This window comes from Poeciliopsis prolifica, unplaced genomic scaffold (genome assembly GCF_027474105.1).
Source record: "Poeciliopsis prolifica strain line A6 unplaced genomic scaffold, Auburn_PproV2 SCAFFOLD037, whole genome shotgun sequence".
Taxonomy (NCBI): domain Eukaryota; kingdom Metazoa; phylum Chordata; class Actinopteri; order Cyprinodontiformes; family Poeciliidae; genus Poeciliopsis; species Poeciliopsis prolifica.
Genome location: NW_026562412.1, coordinates 3,579,282 through 3,602,927, shown reverse-complemented (window position 1 = coordinate 3,602,927; position 23,646 = coordinate 3,579,282). Strand labels below are relative to the sequence as shown.

At 39.3% G+C, this 23,646-nt stretch overlaps 1 protein-coding gene across 1 annotated transcript in view; it reads right to left on the bottom strand.

Moving 5' to 3' along the window:
* Positions 1-16,325, bottom strand: part of rps6ka1 (ribosomal protein S6 kinase a, polypeptide 1) — a 44,493-nt gene extending 28,168 nt beyond the window's left edge. Inside the window, exons 1-2 of the mRNA XM_055053311.1 lie at positions 15,679-16,325; positions 8,995-9,039 (exon numbers count right to left, since the gene is read on the bottom strand). Coding sequence (XP_054909286.1) covers positions 8,995-9,039; positions 15,679-15,741 — 108 coding nt within the window. The 5' untranslated portion in view covers positions 15,742-16,325. The remainder of the gene's footprint in view (positions 1-8,994; positions 9,040-15,678) is intronic.
* Positions 16,326-23,646: the final 7,321 nt, after the last annotated feature.

Below are 23,646 nucleotides of genomic sequence, written 5' to 3'. Positions count from 1 at the left end.
TGTGTCACCTCTGGTGATCCGAGAAGGAATCGGGGAATTTTACTGGCTGATTTAAATTTGGATTCTTTAACCCCATTCCTCTTGTTTCCTCGTCTGTCTGTGACCGATGGTAAACATCCCACTGATTGCAGAAGCACTTTGGTTTCCCAGTGCAATCCATTGCATGTTAATCATACACCAGCTAAAACCACAGCTTCGGGTTCATCTAATTAAAGGTGCAGCTGCAAACAGCACAACATGTAGGTATGACTGGGCACATCCAAGCTTTGGAAGGATGCCTGAGCTAAAAAAGGACACATCCTGGGTGTGTGATTACCGAAACAGACCAAAAAAAATTTTAAAAAAGGAAGAAATGGAACTAAAACACAACTTTAAAAATACATGATTAGACACCCAAACTACTTTACTAGATGGAGCATTGTCACTGAATGCACCATCACCAGGCAGCTCTAAAATGCAACAAATTCACTATTCTAAGAGTTGGCACAAATAATGTCAACACAACCGTTTAATGATCCATTTAAGTGTTCATTTATGACTAAAATGTAGGCGTTGCTGACTTCATTACCAGCTGCACAAAAGAAACTGCTGACAGGGTTAAAGGTCAGTTTAAGTACGGAGAGAAAATCTGTTCGTCAATAAGTTTGGTCTGAGTTCGATTAAGGAGAGTTAGTGTTCAGGATGGATCCTGTATGCTCTCACATACGGCAACAAGAAATATTCACCAACCAACACAGCTGTTCTGTAATGCTAGCTGTGCTAATAGCTAACATAAGCAGGTTTAAAGTGTAAATTCTGTAATAATTGCATAACCTTTTGAAAACGCAAGATAAAATCCTTTTTCTTTATACAGGAAGGTTTGAGAAATGTTTTCAATGCCGCTGTATTGTCTTATATTAGTTTTCTTAAAGAGAAAAGAAAAATGGCTAAAATTGACATCAGCAGGTTAAAGAGAAATTGCCCAGTCTGTAAAAGCTGGATCTCCATTACAAACATAAATCATATGGTAGCTGAAAAGATGTAGTTGATGTAAAAATATAGCATGCTTCAGGAAATGCCTGAATCCAAACCACATGATTATTGCACAACTGCTGGGTTTGCGTAGCCAGTTTAGCCCATTAAGGCTGGTTAAAGAATAACAGTTAGCATTTTTGAGGTCACCTCGGATTTGAGAGGGTTAAGTTGGTAGAATGCATCTCGTAAAAGATGAAAAATGCAAACAGTCCCTGCAGGAAAGCATGTAAAAAGAGGCTGATGTAAGAAATGAACTGAGAGCGTAAAAAAGGAGGACTTTGGGGCCATTTTCTCTCTATCTGTGTGTCCATGCAGAGATCCTTTCAATAAATTTACCTGAGTGAAAGACATCAGAATAGCAGCACTGCAGTGTTCCTGGAAAGAATAATGTTCCAACAACAGAAAACAGCGTAGACAGGTCGGGGCAGCTCTTTCAAGGCAGCTGACAACATTTCACATTTTGGAAATTCTGATTTTCTTGTAATCATTTCCCTATTTGGTCCAGGAGTTTCCCTGCACTGCACCAAGAAAGGTGATAACAACTGATTGATGGAGTAAAAGGTTCCTGGAGAGCTCAGTTATACAGCACTATGCAAACATGTATTTAAAGAAGTTTCTTAAAAAGGCTTATTTAAGCAAAGAAATTTAAGGTTCCAAAGTAGTTTATCCATTCCTGAAGGAATTGCACCCAGCAGCTTTTATTTTTTTATTTGCTCAGTAGCATCACTCCCTACATTGCGGTTCTGGATGAGGAGTTTTTGAGTTATACAGCTGCTGAAAAACTACAAGAAAATACCTTTTTTTTATTATTTGATATAAATGTAGAAAATACAAGGTGATACGTTGGATTAAAGAAATGAGAACAAAATCACAGAACTGACAAAGAAAAAGAAACAGAAGGTATTGTGTTTTAAAGAATAAGTATTATTCTTTCTCTCTTGCTACTTTGTTTTGCACATTCAGCCCAAAACCGAAACTCAGTGGAGGGAGTGTAGGTGCCTTCCTTCCTGGGAACGCCTTGTGATCCACATGAATGAGTGCAGAATGTCTGGCATTCCCGTCTGGAACTTTAGCCACTGTGATTCGGTCTTCAATAAGCAAGAAGCAATACATAGATGGATAGATCTATGACTGTCAGATAAGATGACTGAACATGTTTTAAGCCAGGGTTGTTTAAAGTGTGACCCAGGGGACATTTGTGGTCCTAAAAGTGATGTTGTGCAGACCTTGAACACAAAATTGGTTTTCCAGTTTAAAGTTGGACTTTTTGCTAAAGAAAATAATCTTGGTTAAACTCGGCTTAATGGAGAAAGATGTTTTATGAAGAACAAGAGAGATACATCCCGCTCTTCTCACTGAGATTGCAAAAAATCCAGACAAAGTCATAAGAAAACACTTAGTACTTAGGATGTTGCAGATATTTATGTTTTGTACAGAAATCAGACTTCTTTATTTTATTAGAATATTGTGTTTTGTCTATTGTTGGAAAAATGCTTGCAAAAATATAAATTCATATATGGCATTTTTAATTCAAATAGAAAGAAATATGAACATTTTGTGGCTTTCATTAGGAGCGTTTTGGGCCATGTGGGGAAATGTTTGAACTCTGCTTTTTAAGCAGTTGATTCAGGCTTAAAACTTAAATAATAAATGTCCTAAGTAGGTCTTAAATGTGCTAAGTGTTTATTTTCTGCAACTGGCACATTTGCCAGTTGCTTCCTGAACATTATGGAATCCAAACAAACAAATACATTTCATAGACAAAATTATTACAACTGTAAATTTACAAATAATACACTTGTAAATTTATTAGCAGCAATATAACACTGTGGGACGTAAACCAGGCGGTTGTACATTCTGTACCAGAGAATACACCAGATGTTCTTACTGGTGCTGTAACTGAAAAACAAACAAAATAACCACAGAACAAACCTTTGCTCGCTGGTCTGTGTTGCATCATGAAGGGCAACTTCTTTATGACATGGTTGAGTGTTTTATGATTCCACTGGAATTAAAGCTCTGTATTGAATGAGTCTATCTCTGTATTATGTGAACATAATTTCTGAAACAGGAGGGTCATAAAAAGGCCACGTAAATCAAGTGCAAGACCAGAGCTGTGGAAGTAAAGACAGCAGTTGCCATGCCTACAACATGCATGTGAAAAACAGAGTCTTGCATTTACATAAGCTACAAGGCTGCATGGCTTGCACCTTCCTATTTCCTGATTTACCAGGCCAGAGAGCAGTCTATAGTAACCGGAGGTTACAAAGCTGCTCTGCGAACTGCAGTACCAACCCACACATTGTCTCTGTAGCTAAAGACATTATTTAAGTGAAGCACTTTAAATCACAGCTCAGTCGTTACGATAAAAACTGCATTCCCCTCGCCACCCCACCATCCTCTCTCTTCTTACTCTCTAGACAGCTACGTCACTCCCGGTTTTGCTCTGCAGTGCCCTTTAGTGCCTCGGCCACTGAAGCACAAATACCACTCACTCAGCACCAGAGCTGCAGTGAAAAAGCCATTATCTACATTAGGGAGCAGAAAAATGTCACCGACACCAGTGGAAAAGGCATTACCTTGCACAGCTTGCTGCCCTCAGGCCTAGAAGGTTGGAGTTCACAGTGAAGTGCAAACCGCATAGAAATGGGACAGAAAGAGTACAAACAAACAGAACATGCTTTGTCCTGCAGCGGTGCGCTCCTGCAGATAAAAAAACCATTTACTGGAAATTAATTTGAGTTGCGCTGCAAACCTCAGATGCAACTTTTACTGTTATTTAGCACATAAATAAAACAACCAATTTCACTGCTTCCACTTTTATCTTTACAGCGTATGACAGCTATACGCTGCAGTGGTCCGAACACAGAAATTCATTTAAATTTCAATTATAACCAGGCTGGCTTTTGTGAGAATAGCTCCTGCTTGCATTAACAAAAGCACTGAGGCATTATTACAACACTTTGAGGTGAGACTCTAGTCTTATGTTGCAATTTGTGGTAATCAAGCATGAGGCCTCAATCACTTCCTTCATTACTGGTCACTGTAAACACCAGCCTTCTGTAAAGCTCCACAGGGTAATTTCTCTAACTACTTCAGATTAGGAGTCCATTCTGTTAGTTCTCTCAGAATGATGGAGAGAATCTGTCATTTTGGACTGTTTTCCAATATTATTCTGAAAGCACTTCTATGAATTAGGAAAGATTTAAAAATAAACCTCCTTATTAGGAGAATTGTTGTGGTTTCACATGAAAGCTACCATAAAGCAAACATGTATTTTTTTTGTGCAAAGGAGATTATCTGGAATCAACAATAGAGCCAGATGGTAAGATGCTTTGTGAATTATTGGTTTAAAAAAAATTCTGATCTTTTAACAGACTGGTGTATTTTTAAAAGGACAGAAACCAAACAGTTGATTGGCTCTCCACAAAGCTTTATGCTTACAAGATTAACTGCATCATATGCAACAGAGAGCCAGTTTAGTATCATGCAAGTAGTCAAACTATTCTCCATTTAATTGTTTTTGCAGCAGAAAATAAACTATATTGACATTAAAAAGTGGAATATTTGCAAAATATTCAATTTCGCCAGCAAAATTAAATAAAGCTTTAGTTGTAATCTTTCTGTGATCCAAGATTTAATAAGTTTACAATCTGACACAGTTCGTGTCAAACCCAATAAAATATGTAGGTTGCTGCTCTGGTCAGACGAGACCAAAACGCAACTTCTTCACCTACATACATAATGCTATATATTGATGAACATGGTGGTGGCGGCATCATGCTATGGAGATTCTGGTAATCTGGTTAGAGCTTAAAGGAACGTACGGAGAAAAATGCCAAACAATCCTGAAATAAACCTGTAAGATTTGAAAGTATAATAACGTGTCAGAATGGCCCAGTCAAAGTTCAAAACAAAATCCCATTGAGAATTTGAAGCAGGGCATGAAAACTGTTCATGTTTATTGATGCTTTCCATCAATCTGAACTTTATCAGTCTGTTTTTGCAAAGATAATAAACATCCACAATTATTTCCTATAACCACTTGAATTGCAGCTTGATATAAAGTAAAATACACTTTGTAAGATGAAATGGTGAAGCACACCATACTTAAACAGATGCTTTTTATTTCTCCTTAAAATAATCATTTAAAATAATGCAAAATAATTAATAATTTCTTACTTTTAAAGTGTCAAATTTTGATTTTATGGCCGTACACAAGGTTTAAATAGAGCAGCTATATTTACCTGCAAGCAACAAATCAAGATAATTATGTGCATCTGTAAATTCACAAACAGGTTTTCCTCAATGACTGAAGTGGAGAACATTATGCATTTAATTTGGTGAAGCACAATTGACTTCCAGGCTCATCAGACAGACAGACAATGCACATCACATCCTGTCAGAGTGCAAATCTCTCCAGCTTCGACACATTTTCAGCTTCAAAAGAAACTGAAGCAAAACCAGATGCTTGAAGACAGAAAATGAGAGATCAGAGTTTCAGTTTATCTTGTATTTAGTAGATAATTTAATACTTTTAGTCTTTTTATTGTGTTGTTTTTCCACTTTTAGCATCTCCTTCCTGCCCTTTACACTGCAATCTTTTGTTGATTTTGACTAGCCTTTGCATTGCTGATAGAAAAATTAATCCCTCACAAAAATGGTAAAACAAACAAAAATCAGGCAAAATTTTCCAAAACATCTACTTCTGTCACAGCTCTCCCTATGTTTGAGATTACATCTTCCTTGTTTCAGCTTAGTGGATCAATGCATCATCAAGGGCAATGGGCCTGATGTGATCTGATGCTAGAAATAGGACAAAGGCCTCACTTTTCCTTTGAGAGCAAATCACTGCAATCCTGGCCTCCTGCCAGGGAGTAAATTGCTGGGTAATATCATCCCACTGTGGCGAGACTGCTCCACTGAGGTTACCGAGTACTGCTGTCGGGTCACACTGTCAGAACCTCTCACCAGAATCAATTTGTTAACTATTGTACAGTCACATCAGGATGTATACAGCTATGCCAAAAAACAGAGGTATATGTTTGGATTTTTGGAAACCAGATAAAACAATACACATTGGAAGGAAAGTTCAGATAATTTATGCTCTATATTTAATATGTGATCTCATTTTAATTTATAAAGAACATCCCAAAGTCTCACAGGAGCAGCATCTTCTGGAAAGAAAAAAACAATTTTTTTTCTTACTAAAGAAAGTCATGTTTGCAAGGTCTAACTTCCAGTTCATAATCTGGGTTGAATAATCTGGGGCACAATCTATTTTCGCTAGTCTCAAACTGCAGTTGAGGGATGACAGCTGACCTTCAGCTAAGCGTTGAACTCATCTCACACTTTTGATGTCATGAAGCGGCAGACAGGATGAAGCTAGCTCACTAGCTCTGCAGCATCTTGGACCTGGACCACAGAGCTAACCTCACTGGCCTTAAAAATCCTCAAACACAGACTCACTGCACTGTGATGCTCCAGAAACATCAGTTGGATCACCAAGGACTGACTCTGCTGCCCTCTGTGCTCTCCTGCAAAAGTTGCTGCTCTCTCTCCACCATCAGGTCAGGTATCTCCCTTGGCTGAAGTAGATAACAGCAGCCATTATCAGATTCCTAGCATTTAAGTAGGAGCTTGATATTGATCGCTGCAGCGCCTGGTTACAACTGCCCTCCTAGCGTGGTGTCTGGGGACAAGGTCTTCTGATACGCACACACACCTCAACAGCAACACCATCATTAATCCCAGCATCATATTCTGATTATAAACTTGAACTGATTACAAAAACATCTAACAACGATTGACACAAATTTAACTCCAATGACCAGAATTTTTTATGTTTTGTCAAGTTATAACCAAAACCTTTAATGTATTTTATTAAAGGGGAGGCATTATGCATTAGTTTTAGCTTTACATCATGTTAAAAGGTTACTCCATCATCAAAAACATACCTGGAGTGTTGATTTGATTCTGTTACGCATGTTTGAGAAATCCTTGAGTCTCCCATGGGAACCATTTGAGGGTGTCTAACACTTACTCTCACAAAGCACCGCCCATTTCCACAAAGCTCCTCCAGACTAGCGGCAGCAGCAATTAGCAAACACCTGGTGGAACTGTGTTTCTACCTTGTTCATCAAATAAATATGTAACATATGCAGCATTTTTGTAACAACTGGAGATAACGTGATAGAGCCATTTTATAGCACAAACTGCCTGGAAAATACATGATATTACAAGTTTAAGACAAGCCATTCTAACACACAATTGTGTTTTTTCCTAAACCATACCATTATAAGCTTTGGCTGAGTGTTTGTGTTCACTTTCCTGCTGCTTGGTGACATTTTTCCAGCCTCAAACAGGTTTTCCCTCCAAGATTGCATCTAAGTTGATCTATTTTTTCACCTGCTCTGAAAAGCTTCCCATTTGTTGTGTTCCTTTGTCTTCAAGATGCTGTTTATTCTCAGATTCGTCTAATTCTTCTGAGTTCCCTACTTTTGAGTGCACTGGAGTAGCCTTCAGAGTTTCACCAACTCAAAATTAATCAAACATTTTTATTAAGAGAAATAAATGGTCCATGATAACCAAATAAAAAAAACAATTTCAGAAAATTATTTTAAAAAACAACTACAAAATAAATATGTTTATGAAGCAAGAAAGCATGCTCACATGCAAAAGAACCATAGAAACTCTGCATACTGCACTTCTTTCTAATGCTGCGCTGGAAAATACATCTGTTTACTAGTTACTCCTGCTTTCTATTTACAGATAGATCAGCTTTATTTTACCATCAGATTTTACCATCTTTGCCCATTCTGGTCCCTTTTCAAAGAAACGCCGTCTTAAATCTGCTCTCAGCCGGAGCACATTGTTCTGAGCTGAAAGAAGAAACTACATGCTCTTACAACACTTGTCCCTAAAGAACCAGGCCAGATAAAAGGAGATGCTACATGAGAAGGAACATTTCCTGGTCCTCTGCCACATGATAGGAAAGTAACAGAGAGGAGGAAACAGGATCGTGTTTCAGGCCTGAACAAAGAAACGCAGAGCGGGAGGGGAGGGTGGCTGACGCAGTGATTTTGAGGGAGTGTTTTTGGATGTACCAGCCTGTGGGTATTTTTGTTGATATATAAGCATATCCGATGGCGACAGGCACTATTTGCATTGCTAATGCTTTCTTGTTTTGACATAGACAAATTACTGTATAGAGTGGCCAGACATTAAACGTGGCCGGCCAATAAACTCAACAAGCTGTCATTGCAAATCTTACTAAAATAAACCAGCTGAGAGATGATTCACAGAGCACAACTCTCTCTGTTTGACCTAAACCCCAAAAATTACTCAGAATTTACATTAACAGATAAATTCTGATTTAATTTCATGTTCAGATGTTAAGGGCTGTGAATAATTTGCTTATTTGTTGGATATTTAACTATAATGTGAACATTTAACATTTGTTTTCTTACCTCCAAAAACACGTTGTTTTTACCCTCACTGTAACTAAATGAATTTAAGTATTTTTAATGATCTTGGTTGGAATTAACCCTGAGAATATTTCTTAAAACATTAAGTTAGTATCAAGATTTTGGCATCTTCTCTGCATTACAAGCTGATATTGTATTTTTCTGCTTATATCCAAAGTATAAGAGACAAAACAAGGACTTATTTCCCTACAAATAAATAATTCATCACCCATCACTCTAGACATCCAGACATACAAATGTGGATTGGAAAAAGCAAAAACAGAAACATCTTAAAATGACCACATCTGGTCAACAGAAGCAGTGCTGTCATCTGATACGTCTTTAAGCCTAAGAGTCAGAGGGAAAGTGAAATTCAACACGATTTGATTGTGATAACTAGTAAAATTGGTTGCATTCTGCATGTTAAAGTCTCTTAAAGAGTCACATCCATGTGCTGTTTTTTCTGTCTTTGCTGTGTCTCTGTTTGTGTCTCTGTTCCACAGATGTCACCTACCTTGACAGCAGCTGTGACTCCGTCCTCAGTCGTGCTCTGCCCGTTCTGTCAAAGAAAGCAGACGTGAGAAGAATCAGTGTGTTTGTCAGAGCATGAATCACACGAGTGTGCAAAAATACTAGAGAGGGGGCAAGAAGGAGATACTAGGGAATATTTACAAGACTGTGTGGGTGGCAACAGTCCACTTTCCACCTCTGCACGCAAACCTAATAATCTGAGGCTCACGCACAAGCGCACCCCTTTGCCCATCCCCAGCAGGTAGGACTTTTTGAAAGGTGTAATGGCTGTTATTTGCAAAAATGATGCAGTATTTATAGCTTTGGTTGATTTTTGGAATGAAATCACACTTCAAATGGGATAAATAGATTGCATTTTACTCTGGAACAACAAGATGAAGCTTGGAAAAAGTTTTTTTTTTTATGTAGATTTTAAATTCAAAACCCAAAGTAGCAACTCTCTTGATACATTTAGGGACAGTCCAAAGTATAAGGTTTTTAAAGTACAAGGTGTGCAAGATGCATACCAGTTTAAGAAGATTGTCATGACAAAATGATCATTTAAGCTAATCTTCTTCAAAGCACAAACATAAGTATACAAACATATCTTCAGTCGTGAAATTCTACCCTGAAAAGACCATGAAACAGATGACCTTCATATTCGGTTCATATAAAGTTTTTGACACGAACTTAATATCTGAACATCTCGTCATAAAACTGGAAACCATTTTTAAATATAGAATTTCCTACCCCACACGTCAAGGCTTCCCAGTTTTGCTGCATGGACCTTTTGTTACAAATTGGAAGCCATCAAACTATTCTGAAACTGTTTCCACAAGCTGACAGTCGCGCTGTCACTCATCATCAGTGTACAAAAAACAAATACAATATGATAGACACTTAAATCTACATATGTCTTTGTTTTTAACGGAGGATCGGTCCAGAGTCCACAGGAATGTGGCTAAATGTCAGGACAAGCCGAGTGACCTCCCAGTCCCCTTTCCGCCTTGGCTTTGTTTCCCACTGGAGCGTCCGTTGAGCTGGTTTCCTCTTCCTTCACATGGCACAGAATGAGAGGCAGTCGGAGCAAAAACGACCAGAAGTTCTCAACATAAAATAGGAAATTCAAACGGTTTGCCAGGCGTGTGCAGTGGCACCGCTTCGTTGGAATGAGGGTCCAAATCAAATTTAATCAAATTCCAGCCACTTTACTTAACTTTCAAACGTCCAACTTAGAAGAAAACAAACAGCATTGGAATCATCAGTCCAGCGGTGGAGATCCTGAAGTGTTTGTATATTTATCCAGCATCATCATCTTCACTTTACTGCACAACACATTTCATCCTCATTAGCTCTGCATGGTTGATCTAAATGGCCCAGTTAGTGATGCTTCCCTCCCCAGTGGACTTTGTCAACAAGCTCAAATGCATGAGCACACACAAACAAGCAGCCACCAAAATACGCTCAAAGTCAAATGCGTTAACAAACAACTGGGATTTATGCTTCAGTGCTGCTGTCAGATGAGACAGAGAGAACTCCTCGTCCGTCTCCCAAATTATCCGGGAGTAAATTTCAGGTCAGTGATGGCTTCTGTGTAATAGACTGATCAACCCATGTTTGATGATCAGAGAGGCGCTGCATTGTAACTAGGAAACCAGGAAAACACAACAACCCCCTTGTTTTACTCCCTCCTCTATCTGCAACTCTAGCTGACTAAATTTCTCATAATCTTATATGGCGGTCACTGTATCGACAGCTGCTGGTCGGTGCCAAAAAAAGACAAATAGCCAATGATTGTCTTTTCTCAGACCAACTGAGTGCTTTCTCACAGACAGAGAGAGCAACAGAGGTCGAACTAATTCGTCTCTGCACCACCTCAAAGAAACATGAATGCACAGGGAGGAGAAATCCTTCTTTAAGACGTTCGTCAGTGAGTGAGCTGCGTTATCGGACACCTTGCCAACCCTCCTCCTCCATTATCGCCGCCCTGTGTGGGTGTTCCGCGGCTGGTTCACACCCAGATTAGCTGAAGCAAAGAGTGAACACACTCATCAAGCGAAAACTCGCACTCCAGTACTTTATGGTTACCTGCTGACCACGCCTAATCAGCAAACACACTACACATTCCAACCACTAACTTTACTTTCTCTTATTTTTCTCTTTGCAGACTTGTTGGGATTTGCACCTTACGGACTTGTGCAGTCCTGCTTTACAAATTCACTTTTACTTTGAGAGTTTAGCAGATCGTTTCAATTCAGAAAATGTTCTCTATTCAAAATGTAAACAAATTCGAAGATAACATTGTTTATCTTAACTTGCAGATTTAAAAAATCTATTAGTTTTTGACCTAAAATTTTAATTAAAAGTGAAAGATAGCTCTCTTTTTTGCTAGAGCTAAAGCGAACTTCAAAAACAAGCCGACATGTCATCTAAACACCCGAATGCAGGCGGTCCATTGCTATAAAATGACCACAAACTGAAGACTCACTCACAGGTCTGCACAATGTCCGGGCTGACAGAAGCACATATGAAAGGGAAGCAGCTGAACTGCTCAAGGCTGGTTTGCACAGAGGAAACAGAACCATGAAAATTAATCCCAGTCATTGCATAACAGTGTATCTACAGCTGGTGAAGCTATAAACTGTTGACTCTTGTTCTACAGCATCAACAATTTGTGCACCCACTAAAAAAAAAAAAACTTAATTTGGAAATACAAACTGATGCTCCTTTACCTGCATGAGACACATTGTGAATGCAGTTCAGACCAAATCCCACAACAACATGAGAGTAGATAGACTGGAACTGCGTGGTATGCCAATTGCTCAGATCTTACCACATAGATGATGAATCTGCCTTCTTATTTAGCAGCACTAAATGGAGAAATGGAATTCTTCAAGGATCCATTCTTGAACACTTTTATTTAACGCCTACATGGCCAATTCACCTCAGAATACGAAGGAGTACTACAACATTTCGCTGATAAGATTGAGAAAACAGAGTAGTTTCAGTCAGAGGCTTCTTTGGATCCGCTGTAATACAGACTGCTACAGGAGGCATTTTCTGCCAACAGCCATCACCATCTTCAATAACTCTGAAAAATCAGAATTAATGAGCTGGAACAACATTTAATGTCCCTTTGGGATCAATAAAGTGTGTTTGAATTGAATTAAATTGAATTGATGACACACATCTCTAAATGTCTCCATCACCACATGACTACAACTCCTGTAAGTCAGTGAGTGAGTGTGCTACAATATGAATTTAATGAACAAAATACAAAAATCATCATTTTAAACTCAAGAAATGCAGAAATTGAACATGCAGGATACCTAAGTGTTGTTAGGTAAGTAGAAAATAAGTTTCAACCTGGAAACTAGACTTTACAGACAACAAGCAAAGAACGAGTGTTACAGTCGGCTTCGTTACTGTGATGCACAGCATGATTATTCATGATGCTCTTCAGGCTCTCTTTGTGAACAGGCTGATTGCTTTGTCATCCATGTGAACCTTTTGCATTAAGGTTTTGGTGAGCAGGTAGGAGTGTGAAGGTGACCAGTGGCCCTCTGACTCTTGGATTTGCCTGTCAGTGAGGTGAAGCAGCAGTGTGTCTGTTGCAGCCAATGAATCTGTCTGGTGTTGAACAATCAGGAGAACAGAATGACTCAGGAATGGAGCTCGACTCAGAACGAACTCATAAATTACCCAAAACAAGCTGATGAGTTCAAAATATGCTAATAATATACAGATGGTTGTACTTTTTGAAGAAATGATTGAATGATCAATAAGAATTTGATGCAGCAAGACAGAGCATTCAGTTATTTAGAAACTGTGCCATCCGGAGTTGAATCGTCTATTTAGAGTTGAGTAGCATGTGAGTTGTGCGAGTAGCATGTGGCAGCAGAGCAGATGGTAGTGGAGAGCCTGTGAAGAATGCTAAGTTTAATGCTGTGAAAATACCAGGCCTTCGCCTGGGGCCAATAATTACGACTCACTGATCCATATTTGTGCGGCTCTTGTTGAAAAAACTGTATGTTTACATTCAACACATGCATGAATAAGATGCTGTTTCTCCAACATAAAGCATTTGCTTTGCGATTTTCAGCTTCTGTAATTTATTTGATGAAACAAATCAGTGCCTGGCAGCATGGAGTGTTTGCCATTTATCTCCGTCTTCAGCCTACCAGCCAGCTGCACGTTCTGGGTCCTGATGGCAGCAAGAGACAGCCCAGGGCTCATATTGATAGAGAAGACTTAGGAGAAGTGAGACTGCAGGCCATGCCAGGCAACATGTTGGGGGGAGTGAAAAGGAGGGCTGAGCCCAACTCCTCATATGGACAGATGGAACAAGCAGGGACGCACTTTTGGATTAATTTGCGAGAAGATGATGAAGGATAAAACCAACCATGTGCACTAAAGCACAATTACCTAGAGGAACCCTGGACATATGCACATAAAGTTGATCAGGATCCGACAGCAAATGAAGAGCCTTTTTTCCCCGATTATCAACAGTGTGAGTGGTTTTGCTTGGAAGCCAAACATGTTGCACAAATGGAAATTAGCTAAATTACCTTTTGTGCTTTATTCTGGAGCAAAGCGAGCAAGAGAAATCACACACAAATAGATTAGCCCACAGCCCAATTATTGATCGCTCAGCTACATCTGCTCTGAATTAACATATTCCCACAAATAACCTCTGATAAAAGCGAGCAGCAGTTAGGCTGTTCCTATTTGAATTGAGGTGAAAGGCCCTCTAACATCTATGGCAGCCATAATCTTTCCCAATGTTAAGTGAAATCCTTAGAACTAATGAATTGAGCTGATTCAACCTGCTATACTCTTCCATCTGAAAGCAATAGCCATACCTAAAATTATTGCTGTATTATTACAAACACAAGATTTTCCAATATTTACAAATAAATGTGAAATAAAAACGTGCAATGTGAGCTAAAATGATGGCTGGCTGCAACAGGTGGGAGAAAGCCATATTGCTTTAAAAAGCCTGACAGAAGATCATATCTGTGTGAAAAGGGAAATCTTTCTAAACTTCTATAAGTCTCTTGCAGAGTGAAGACCTCTCAGCTGCAATGATGCAATTAAAAGAACATCAAATTTCATTAAAAATTTGGCTTTCATTCCATGTTCAATTCAGCCAAATACAAGACTGTTTCTGATGTTTGTCTCCTAAAAAAATAAATCCCATGAATGTGTGTGCATATTATTTATTTATTTGAATTCCAGTAAATGTGCCAGGATTTGCCTAAACTATGCACCATTTGGGTTCTATAGTTACGATCTCCCAAAAGCAGAAAAACATCAACACTACAGACTTCAGCATTTATTTATCACAAGACATACTGTCATTGTGACTTTCTCCAGCTTATTCTCCAGATTTTGTAATCTGTCAGCAAATTAAAAAAAATCTAAATGTTAATGAGTTGGAAAACTTGTGTTAAATCAAATCCCAGCCTAAATGCAAAATTTATGTAAAAATCCCACATTTTGAGAAATTTTCAAAATACATTTGATGACATTTAAGTCACAATTCATTCTGAGAAAATATCCTGCAGCCTCAGTATCAGCTACATTAATCAGGCATAACATTATGACCGTGGACGGGTAGCCTGGTGAAATCCATCATGGCTCCTGTTAGTGAAGAGTTAGAAGCAGGAAAAAGAGCAGGCTTAATGGTTTGAGCGAGTTTCACGATGGCCAAATTGTTCTGACTGTGTCAGAACAACCTGTTCAGCAGAGGTCAATGTCTATTTGAAATGGTCAAGTCAAAGGAAGGAACTCTGGTAAACTCAAGGCTAAATGATGCACAAGATAACCAGAGTGGTCCGAGTCAACAGATGAGCAACTTCAGCCTGAAATGTTGAAGAAGCAAATGGAGGCTCTGAAAGAAATGTGTCAGCATGGGGCTTCTGTATTCTTTATTCAGCTCTAATCTAATTTTAGCCTCCGTTAAGAAAGAGCAAGTCAGAAAAATATAATGAAAGTTAGTCTAAAGTTATGTAGAACAGCAAACACTTCATTCCATCCATAATATTTAATCAAGGTGTAAAGAAAAAGATTTCCTTGAAGATTTAGGAGGCCATTGACAAGCATTCCTCTGAGATTATGTATTAATTTATTGATTAAAATGTAGAAACTAAAACAATACAAAATACATGGAAACCATAGGGGATTGCTGATTGGCTGATCAACACGTAATTAGAGCAGGAAGTCATAATAATATGCCTGATCTGTACATAAATGTGAACATGAACAGGAAGTTTTTTTTGGGTGAATTCACACCCAAAGTCCTAGAAACCGACCAGGAACCAACATGAGCTCAGAAATATTAGTTTCTGAGGTGGAGAATCTCTGCAGTCTCATTCCAGTGAGCCGAGAAGCTGCAGGTTTAAATTTGGTCCTGAGATGAACAATATGACCGGGAAACGCGTCCTTTTATAAAAACAGGGCAGAATATCTGTGAAACTTTTGTGTCAGCTTCACTCAGCTTAACCTCACCCGGTTTATTTCAACTTTCCTTCACAGCTGAGCAGCAAAAGGCGCAACTTCACTCAACACTGAGACCACTTTCTGGACTGAATGAAATGAGTTCACGGTCTTTAAACGGAACCACGTGATTTGGACTAAAACTGGCCACACATGTGCAAAACAAACCATGCATTTCACATTTCCTCACCTCTGTATCCAGCTGCACCAGCTCCATTGTGGGCCATGGCTCCGCGATTTGTGCAAGAGGCATTTTGGCAGGAATTTGATTCTTTACTCTTAGTTCCCCCTGAGCTGCTGGAGTGTGGCTGCGCTCTTGTCAGAGTTGTCCGTGTCGCTCTTGTCAAGTGCAAGTTCCAGAATCTCCTGGTTCAGATCCCAAGTCCCAGCAGAGCGCAGATTTAACAGCTCAGCGCGGGAGAGGAAGGGACGCGCTGCAGCAAGAAGCTTTCCTAAACACAAATCTGATCTAATTTTGGAGCCTGTTGGTCTGCTTAGTTGCCTTGTTGGGAGCGCAAACAGTTTTTCCTTCCAGGCGAGCGCGTCCGGGGAGCTGAGGCGTTGCAGGAGAGGAGCGCAGCGGCAAGCAGGGGGCTAATCCAGGCTCCTTTAATTACCAGCGCGGCGCACTGAGCCTAATGTCACACCGAGGAATCACAGTCAGCCTCTCTCTGTCTCTGCGGTCGACGTCGTCTCGGATCTTTGCGTCCTTCTTGGTGCGCGCGTGTGAGCTTTCTCCCGGTCAGGAAAGGAAGGAAGGCAGGAAGGAAAGAAGGAGGGAAGGCTTCCCGGCAGGACGCGCAGCGCTCGCAGACCTCGGTGTGTATGGCTCCGTAGTACGAGCACTCTCCCAACTCGAGCTGTCATTGGCAGATCCAACCCCTTATTTCTTGCGCCCGTTCCGCACCGGCCCGTCAGCGCCACCCTCTGGTGGACAGGAGAACTGTAAATACGTAATGCAGGGTGGAGAATGCAGTTGATGAACGACCTGCTGCCGCTCAGGCTCCATCCATGTCACTGAATATATCGAGTCCCTTCAATCAGTTCAAGTGAAACTCGTAAATCCAAAGCTTTTATTTTGGTGACTGTGTCTCACAACTAATTAAAGCCCGAAAATAAATTAAACAGGACCAGTAAAGATAAATGATTCTTCAAGTCACATTCAACTCTGCTGATTTTATAGATAGCTTTTGACATCATAAAGGCATCATAAAGGCAGATCAAGCTGTCTGCTCAAAGTACGCTGTATCCAATCACATTAACTCAAAGCTTAGTGGAAGGAAAAACGTGAGGATGAAAAATGAACTGCTAAAAAATATATCAACACACACAAAAAAACTTATTGTCTTTTTCCAAAAAGAAACAAACCTCGTTGTTCTTGTTGTAAAAGGACTTTGTGAAGTATGTTCAGTGACCAATCTTAGTCTTCAGTTGTAAAATACTCTGCAAGGTCAAAAAACAAATTGACACCTTTATTAATTTGCCCTGTTATAAAAAAAAAGCGTTTCAAAGGCTGATCATTTCAAACTTCTGGATTTTCTCATTGTAATTTCAACAATATTTTCAGAAATAATTATTGACAAGTCATATAAACAAAGCATCATAAGATGCTTTGTTAAGATCTTCCCAACGTGTGACTGGCTTTCATCTAACAATAAGTTATTTAACCCCAGCTGAGGTCCTGCAAATGCCCGGACAACAGATTCAACTAAACCACAGAAAAACATCAGAAATGTCTTACTGCATTAGAATAAAATATAATGTGTCACTGTGTCCAGTATGAGCTTAATTTCTTATTTTTTGTGACACACCTGCACAGAGAACACATAATGATTATGTAAAAGGTTAGAGAAACCAAAAAAACCTGAAATATCTTTTGTGAAGTGATCACAGAGCAGTGCTGAGTGAAACTGACTTTTCTCAGGAGCTGCTGCTTCGCCCCAAACTGTATTTTTGTTTTTTTGCACAGATATATTTAGTGCACAATGCCTTTTGACTCCCATCTCCAAAAATGCTCCATGAGGTTGCGAAAATTACATAACATTCTTGATTACACAAAAACCGTGATGTAAAGGAAGTTAAGAGAAACGGGTCGTGATCGGTGCTGTTCTGATCCGGCTCTGCTCTTTTCATTCACAACAGCTCTCGTGGAAGTCCTTGTAATCTCTGCTGACATAACGCGTCCCATCCACCTTCATCACTTCCCTGCTTCATTCACCACCAAGTGGATTCTGCTCCTGGCCATCTTTGGTTACTATTGGCAACTGAAGGCCATTCAGCTGCCTTGCTTTGTCGCTCTGATGAATTTTTGATTCAGATTCAGATGAAAACAGTATTTCAGGCACAAAAGGGGAACATGAATTGGAGTAATATAATATGTGATGATTGGCATCTAGATGAGCCGAAGGTGTAAATGCAAACTGTGGCTGCTGTTTTCACTGAGTCTGTGTATTATTGCCAAGCCACTGATTCCTGTCTGACATTGCCGTTGCAGGTGAATCACACTTACTGTCTACACTAGAGGAGGTGTGAAACACTTCCTTTATTATGTAACACTAGCGTTTGCTGTGGGTTTTGGACTTTGCATCCAAGCTGCTATGAAACCTTATCTTTACACTTCGGAGACCGAATGCCACATTCATTCATGCATGAATGCCCACACAACGGCATGCAGCTGACAAAAAGACAGCATGTAATTCTGTGACTTCTGGAACAGAGCCGTGTAACGGTAACATGAACAGAAGGTTTGATCACCGTTCTTCCCTGCCAACACATCATGTTCGGATAACTGTAATTCCCAAAGCCACATCAATCTTAAACATCATTTTTCAGGCATCAGTTTTTTTCTCCATGATGGATTATCAGCTGCAGGGAGCTTTGATGGCACCTCCAAATGTAATGTGTTTTTTATTTAGTGCAGCCACACCACCGTTATCCACACCTCTCTCTCATCCCTCATCCTCTCCATCGTCTCTTTTCTATTTCCATTATTCAGGACAATCGCTGTTTTCTCCTCTGTCATCCACATAGAGAATATAAGCAGACTGATATTAAATGTTTATGACTCCTACCAGCACCCCCACTAAAGAACTGTCTAAGCAAAACATAAATTAAATAAAATAGTCATCCTTCACTGGAATACAATATGATATGCCAATAAAAATGTTTTGAAAAATCCAACATTTAGTTTGAGTAAATTTATTCAGTAAGGAAAAAAGTTCAAAGTTAAGATAGTTCTTGTTGAAAAACCGCTCAAATTTATCTTGCTACCCTTGCAAGTGGGCGGTGGACCTTTTCTCTAGCAGACACTGGAGACATAGGAGAGAATGGAATCCATTCAATAAAACAACAGAAATATGTAAAACTAGCTTCATATGGAGACTTTCCCAAATTGGAAGTCAGACAGATCATTACAGTGTTTATAACAGCACCAGTATATACAGCTTTCCGATTTATATTCAATCACATTTACAAATGTGATTGTATTTATAGACCAAGCTCAGAATGGTAAGTGCCTTGCCCAAGAGCACATGTGATGTGACAGGAGGAAGCTAAAATCAAACCTACAACCTGAATGAAGACCCAAGTTTAAGTTTGCACTTCAGGTCACCAACTGAAATAGGAAACCATTTACTCCTATACAATTCGTTTTGATTCTCATCTCCCGTCACTTTCCCATCTGGGATTTCACTCATTGAGTTGGATTTCTCCAGTAGAATTTTTAACTGAGCTAATTATTAAAAGTGAGCAGAAGTTTTGAACAATGACATCGATTTTCCAAGCTGTTTTTATCATTTTAGTCTGGGAATGTCAGAAAATGAACGAAGCCTTTCAGTCCACGTTGGCCACACTTCCAAATTAGATTAGCAGCCATTTTGTTCGGTCCAACACTTCTCTCTTCGCAGTGGAGGACGGTTGTCCTCGCCCCTAGTGTATGCATGTGTGTATGATTTTTAAAGGTTGAGGCTGGAGGCAGCGTTTTGGAGCCCCACAGCCCTGGTGTCAGATTGAGCTATTAAGCAACAAACAGTCCAGATGGGTTTTGATTCCAGTTCACTTCCTGCTTTAAGGAATCTCCTCTGTTCATAATGCTGTCTGACATCACAGGTGACATTACTGACTCAGAGATGTCCCACTTCCACCCACTCCAGGGATGCCCAAACTCTACCTGCAGCTGCATGAACAATCCTGGAAAAACATGAGTCAGTCTGTTTTAACACGCGGGTGCAACAAAGCTGGACCGCTCCCTCATATTTGTCACCATGGAACCGAAACATGTTCCCTGTCTCGCTGTGGGACGTGAAACTTAACTCAGCCGTGGAGAAACGGATGGCCGGTTTGTTCCCTGAGCCTGCAGCTCACAAATCAGATGAACTGTTGTGACAATGACTGTTGATTAACCTCGTTTTATTTCAGTTGGCCTGAAACCGGCGGATGAAGAGAAGAGGGTGAGTGATGTTGAGCGAACTCAGGGGGAAACAATGAATCATAACATGGAGCTCCCTGTATCGATGTAAAAAATGCCATTAAAATGCAAATACATGCACACTCCAGTTGTAAAGAGGCTGTCAGATTTGAAACAGGTTGTCAGAAATTATCCATATGATAATTATTTTTACTTTTCTAATATTCACTGAAAAGGAAAGAACAGAAAAGAAAGGATAAGGAAAGAAAAGAGGAGTTTTTATTGAAGCACCTTTGCTCTGTAGTTTGGAGATGCTAAAACCTGACATGCTGGTAGCAGCATCAAGCTGGAGGGGTAACTGGGAAGTTGGCCAAAGTTAAACCAAACGCAGGACAATGCTAGAAGAAAAGCTTAAACTGCAACAGACTTGAAACTGTGGCTTAGAGTCGATGTTCCAGCAGAGAAGAATGCATATCCACTTAATATCTCATTCAGTCAGCTTTCATTTCAGTATCTTTACTGTCATCAAGGTTATAATTTGTAGTTTCAACACTTTTAATTACCAATTTGTAGCCACCCAACAGTGCAGATGATCTAAACAGAATTTATTTCAGTGTTCAACCTGTTATGATAAAGCAGGCATTAATATGGGCGAGGGGTGGAAGGCTGATTTCACCTTGAAATGAGGCACCCAGGGCGTGCCAGATTTCTGCTGAAGGACTTTGAGAATGGTGGTGATAACTCCTGCTTATCTGAGCTGAAAGGACACGCGTAAAAGAGTGAAAGAAGCCAATTATCTGCTCCACATTGAAGGAGCAGTAATTATCCAATCTGTGCTGAATGGTGACAGAAGGAGGTAATGTAATTATAAAAAGCATGGCTCTTTGCCATTAAGGCTTCAGATGCAAGCAGTTTCTTTGCATTCCAAACATCAGTGCAAACATCACTCACACAGAAAGTGCAAAGAGGCTGCAGATGCATCGAGATGGTGGGCTTACAATTTTATATAAAAATAAAGAGAAGCAAAAGCTGGTAAAGAAATAATATTCTTGCACTGAAAAAAAAGTTTTCCAGTGTCTGTGTGTGTGTTTGTCATCACGACCAGATCTTTTGTAGAAAGAGAACAAGAAGCAACAAAAAAAATCTGACTCAGAGAGCGTCGTCGAGCAAAAACAGCATGTCGAGGCTTGACTGTGTTCTTCGGGTATTTGGGTTAGGCAACAAAAAAAAGAAAAAAAAAAAAGGAAGCCAGGAGTATTGTCCTGTGATACAAACTCAACTCTGTACAGACAAACAACAGTAACATATTCTCCGGTTACTGATTATCCTGTACAGGAGTAGAGAAGCTAAATGCTATCTGTCAGCAAGTCAGTTCCAGAAACTCACTCATCCCATCACTCATTTATCACACACTTTGTTAACTGCAGCATAAAACCACAATGTGTCACTTACTGATGTATAAATATGGCTTCTGCCCTGATCAGGCCTCTAGAGCTTTGTTCTAAAACAACAACAACAGCAGGGGGTGCCAGATATCTGAGGGCAGCACTTTGATGAATACGGGTTTTTGATCAGGCCATGCCCTTTACTGCCATAAGAGAAACTGTGCACTGAAAACGTTGTGCTGCGAAATTTATCACATGACTCTAAGACAGCATGCAGATATTCACTAAATCCCCTTCATAGCCTTGAAACCAAAAAGCTCAGGAACAGAGCAGCTGACAGTTTGAAGGTGTTAGAAAACAGTACTTAGATGCTTTCCATAACTTTCTAAGATTTCACCTGCAAATGTAAAATCAATCAATTAATGTTTACTTTTAAATAAATGAATGAACAAATAAATAAATACAACAATAAAAAAATCAAACATCCTGAGCAAAAACAAACTGTCATTCTGAAAAGATCAAATTCACATGATCAAACATGCAAGAGTTAAAAGAAAGATATCTATGCATTATAATAATAATTATTATTATTATCATACAAATTATTATTATTAAAAACTAGACTAGACAATCGTTCAGCAATACTGATAGCTTAGTATAAATTCTCAACAAAAATAAATGAACTGTTAAATATAAGCATAGATCAAAATAAAATAATAAAACTGTATTACTGTCATAACTCACCATGTGAAAAGTCAGAAAATTACAAATTTAAACTTATATAAACTTAAGAAACATGAAGATAAATAAAATAAGGCAAAAAAAACTAAATCGAAGTCAAATTAAAAATTTATTATGCAGAAAGAATATTTCAAAATCAGAGACTGAACCACAAGTTTTAGTTTTTCATATTATAATATAGATACCTGCCGAGTTCATGTATTAAAGGTTTTATGGTAACCATCACAATATTATCAAGTAAAATTAAACTTCTTTTAAGTAGTAATAAAATGTTGAGTCAAGAATTAAATATTCATTAACTTTGGGAAAAAGTTTGTCATCTTACGAGCCAAAACGTCAACAGAATTCAAAGAGTGAATTTAGCAACATTTCTGGATATTTCTCAGGAGAGCAGACTGATTGGGTAAGAGGATTAGATCAGCTGGTACTTTTATCTTTTTTTTGTGATTATTTATCAATAGAGAATCTGTGCTCTGTGAGATAATATGCTGAGGATTCACACTGAACAAAGTTCCTGCATTAGAGAGCAACAGCACAGGTGCATCTCAGTAACGAATCTGCTGCACCATTTGGAGGAAGAACTGGCAAATACCTGATAGCGTCATTTCCGGAGGAGGTAATGAAGTAAAGAGGACTTCTTATACAGAAATGTTATGTTATGGCACTCATGGAAAAGCTTGCTGACTTGACAGTTGCCCACCAACACAGTTCCTTACACTCACCACAAAAAACTACACCACAAAAATAAAGAGTGCTTTAATACACATGGCAAGTTCTGAGGAAAAAAAGTAGAGAAGCAGAGAAAAGGTGTGCAAGAAACATGGATAACTGCAATGTAAGCCACAAAACAGACTGTTTCTCAACAGCTGAATCAAAGCTGACTGATGGAAAGTTAAGTGGAAGAAAAGAGCATGATAAATAAAAATGAACAAACCACAAAGTCAATCACAGTCCGTCAGAAACTGTCAAGAAAAGTAATTTCAAGAGATCTGTGGGGAATTGAATGGAAAGAAACAACATCACATATGAAGGTCAGTATTAAAGCAAACTGGACTTCCTGGACATATCAGCAGAACCACACTGAGGGAAAACGCTGCACAGCACATGGACAATACAGTTCAGTACTTGTTTTCTATTTTAAATTATTGATCTGCTCTTTGATTATATTTTAACAATCTTAGAAAGTTGATTTTAGGTTTTCATTTATGTATAACCCCCCCCCGCCCCCCCACCACCACCAAATTATGAACTAAACACATAAAATATATCACTCTGTCAATATGTAACCACAATTTTAGAAGATTTTAGCAAATTTATGGACACGTAAAGAATTTTTTATGTACCTGGTAGTTTTTAATAAATCAACATGGAAACAGGGTTAAGATTTTTTTTTTCGCAATAATTCCGCTGCTCATGTACTGCTGTTGTGCGTCATCTGCTCACAGGCCGCAGATCTGCGCCGTTCTTTCTCACGCAGATTCCTCAGCCTGAACGCAGCGTGATTATGAAGGCAGTTATGAAGTTATGCAGGTAGGCGGGGGTGATAGGTCCCGGAGGGAGGGGTCCTGCGCCCGGCGGGGCTTGACAGCTCCGCACTATTGGCTGACACTAGAGGGGGGAACTCTAC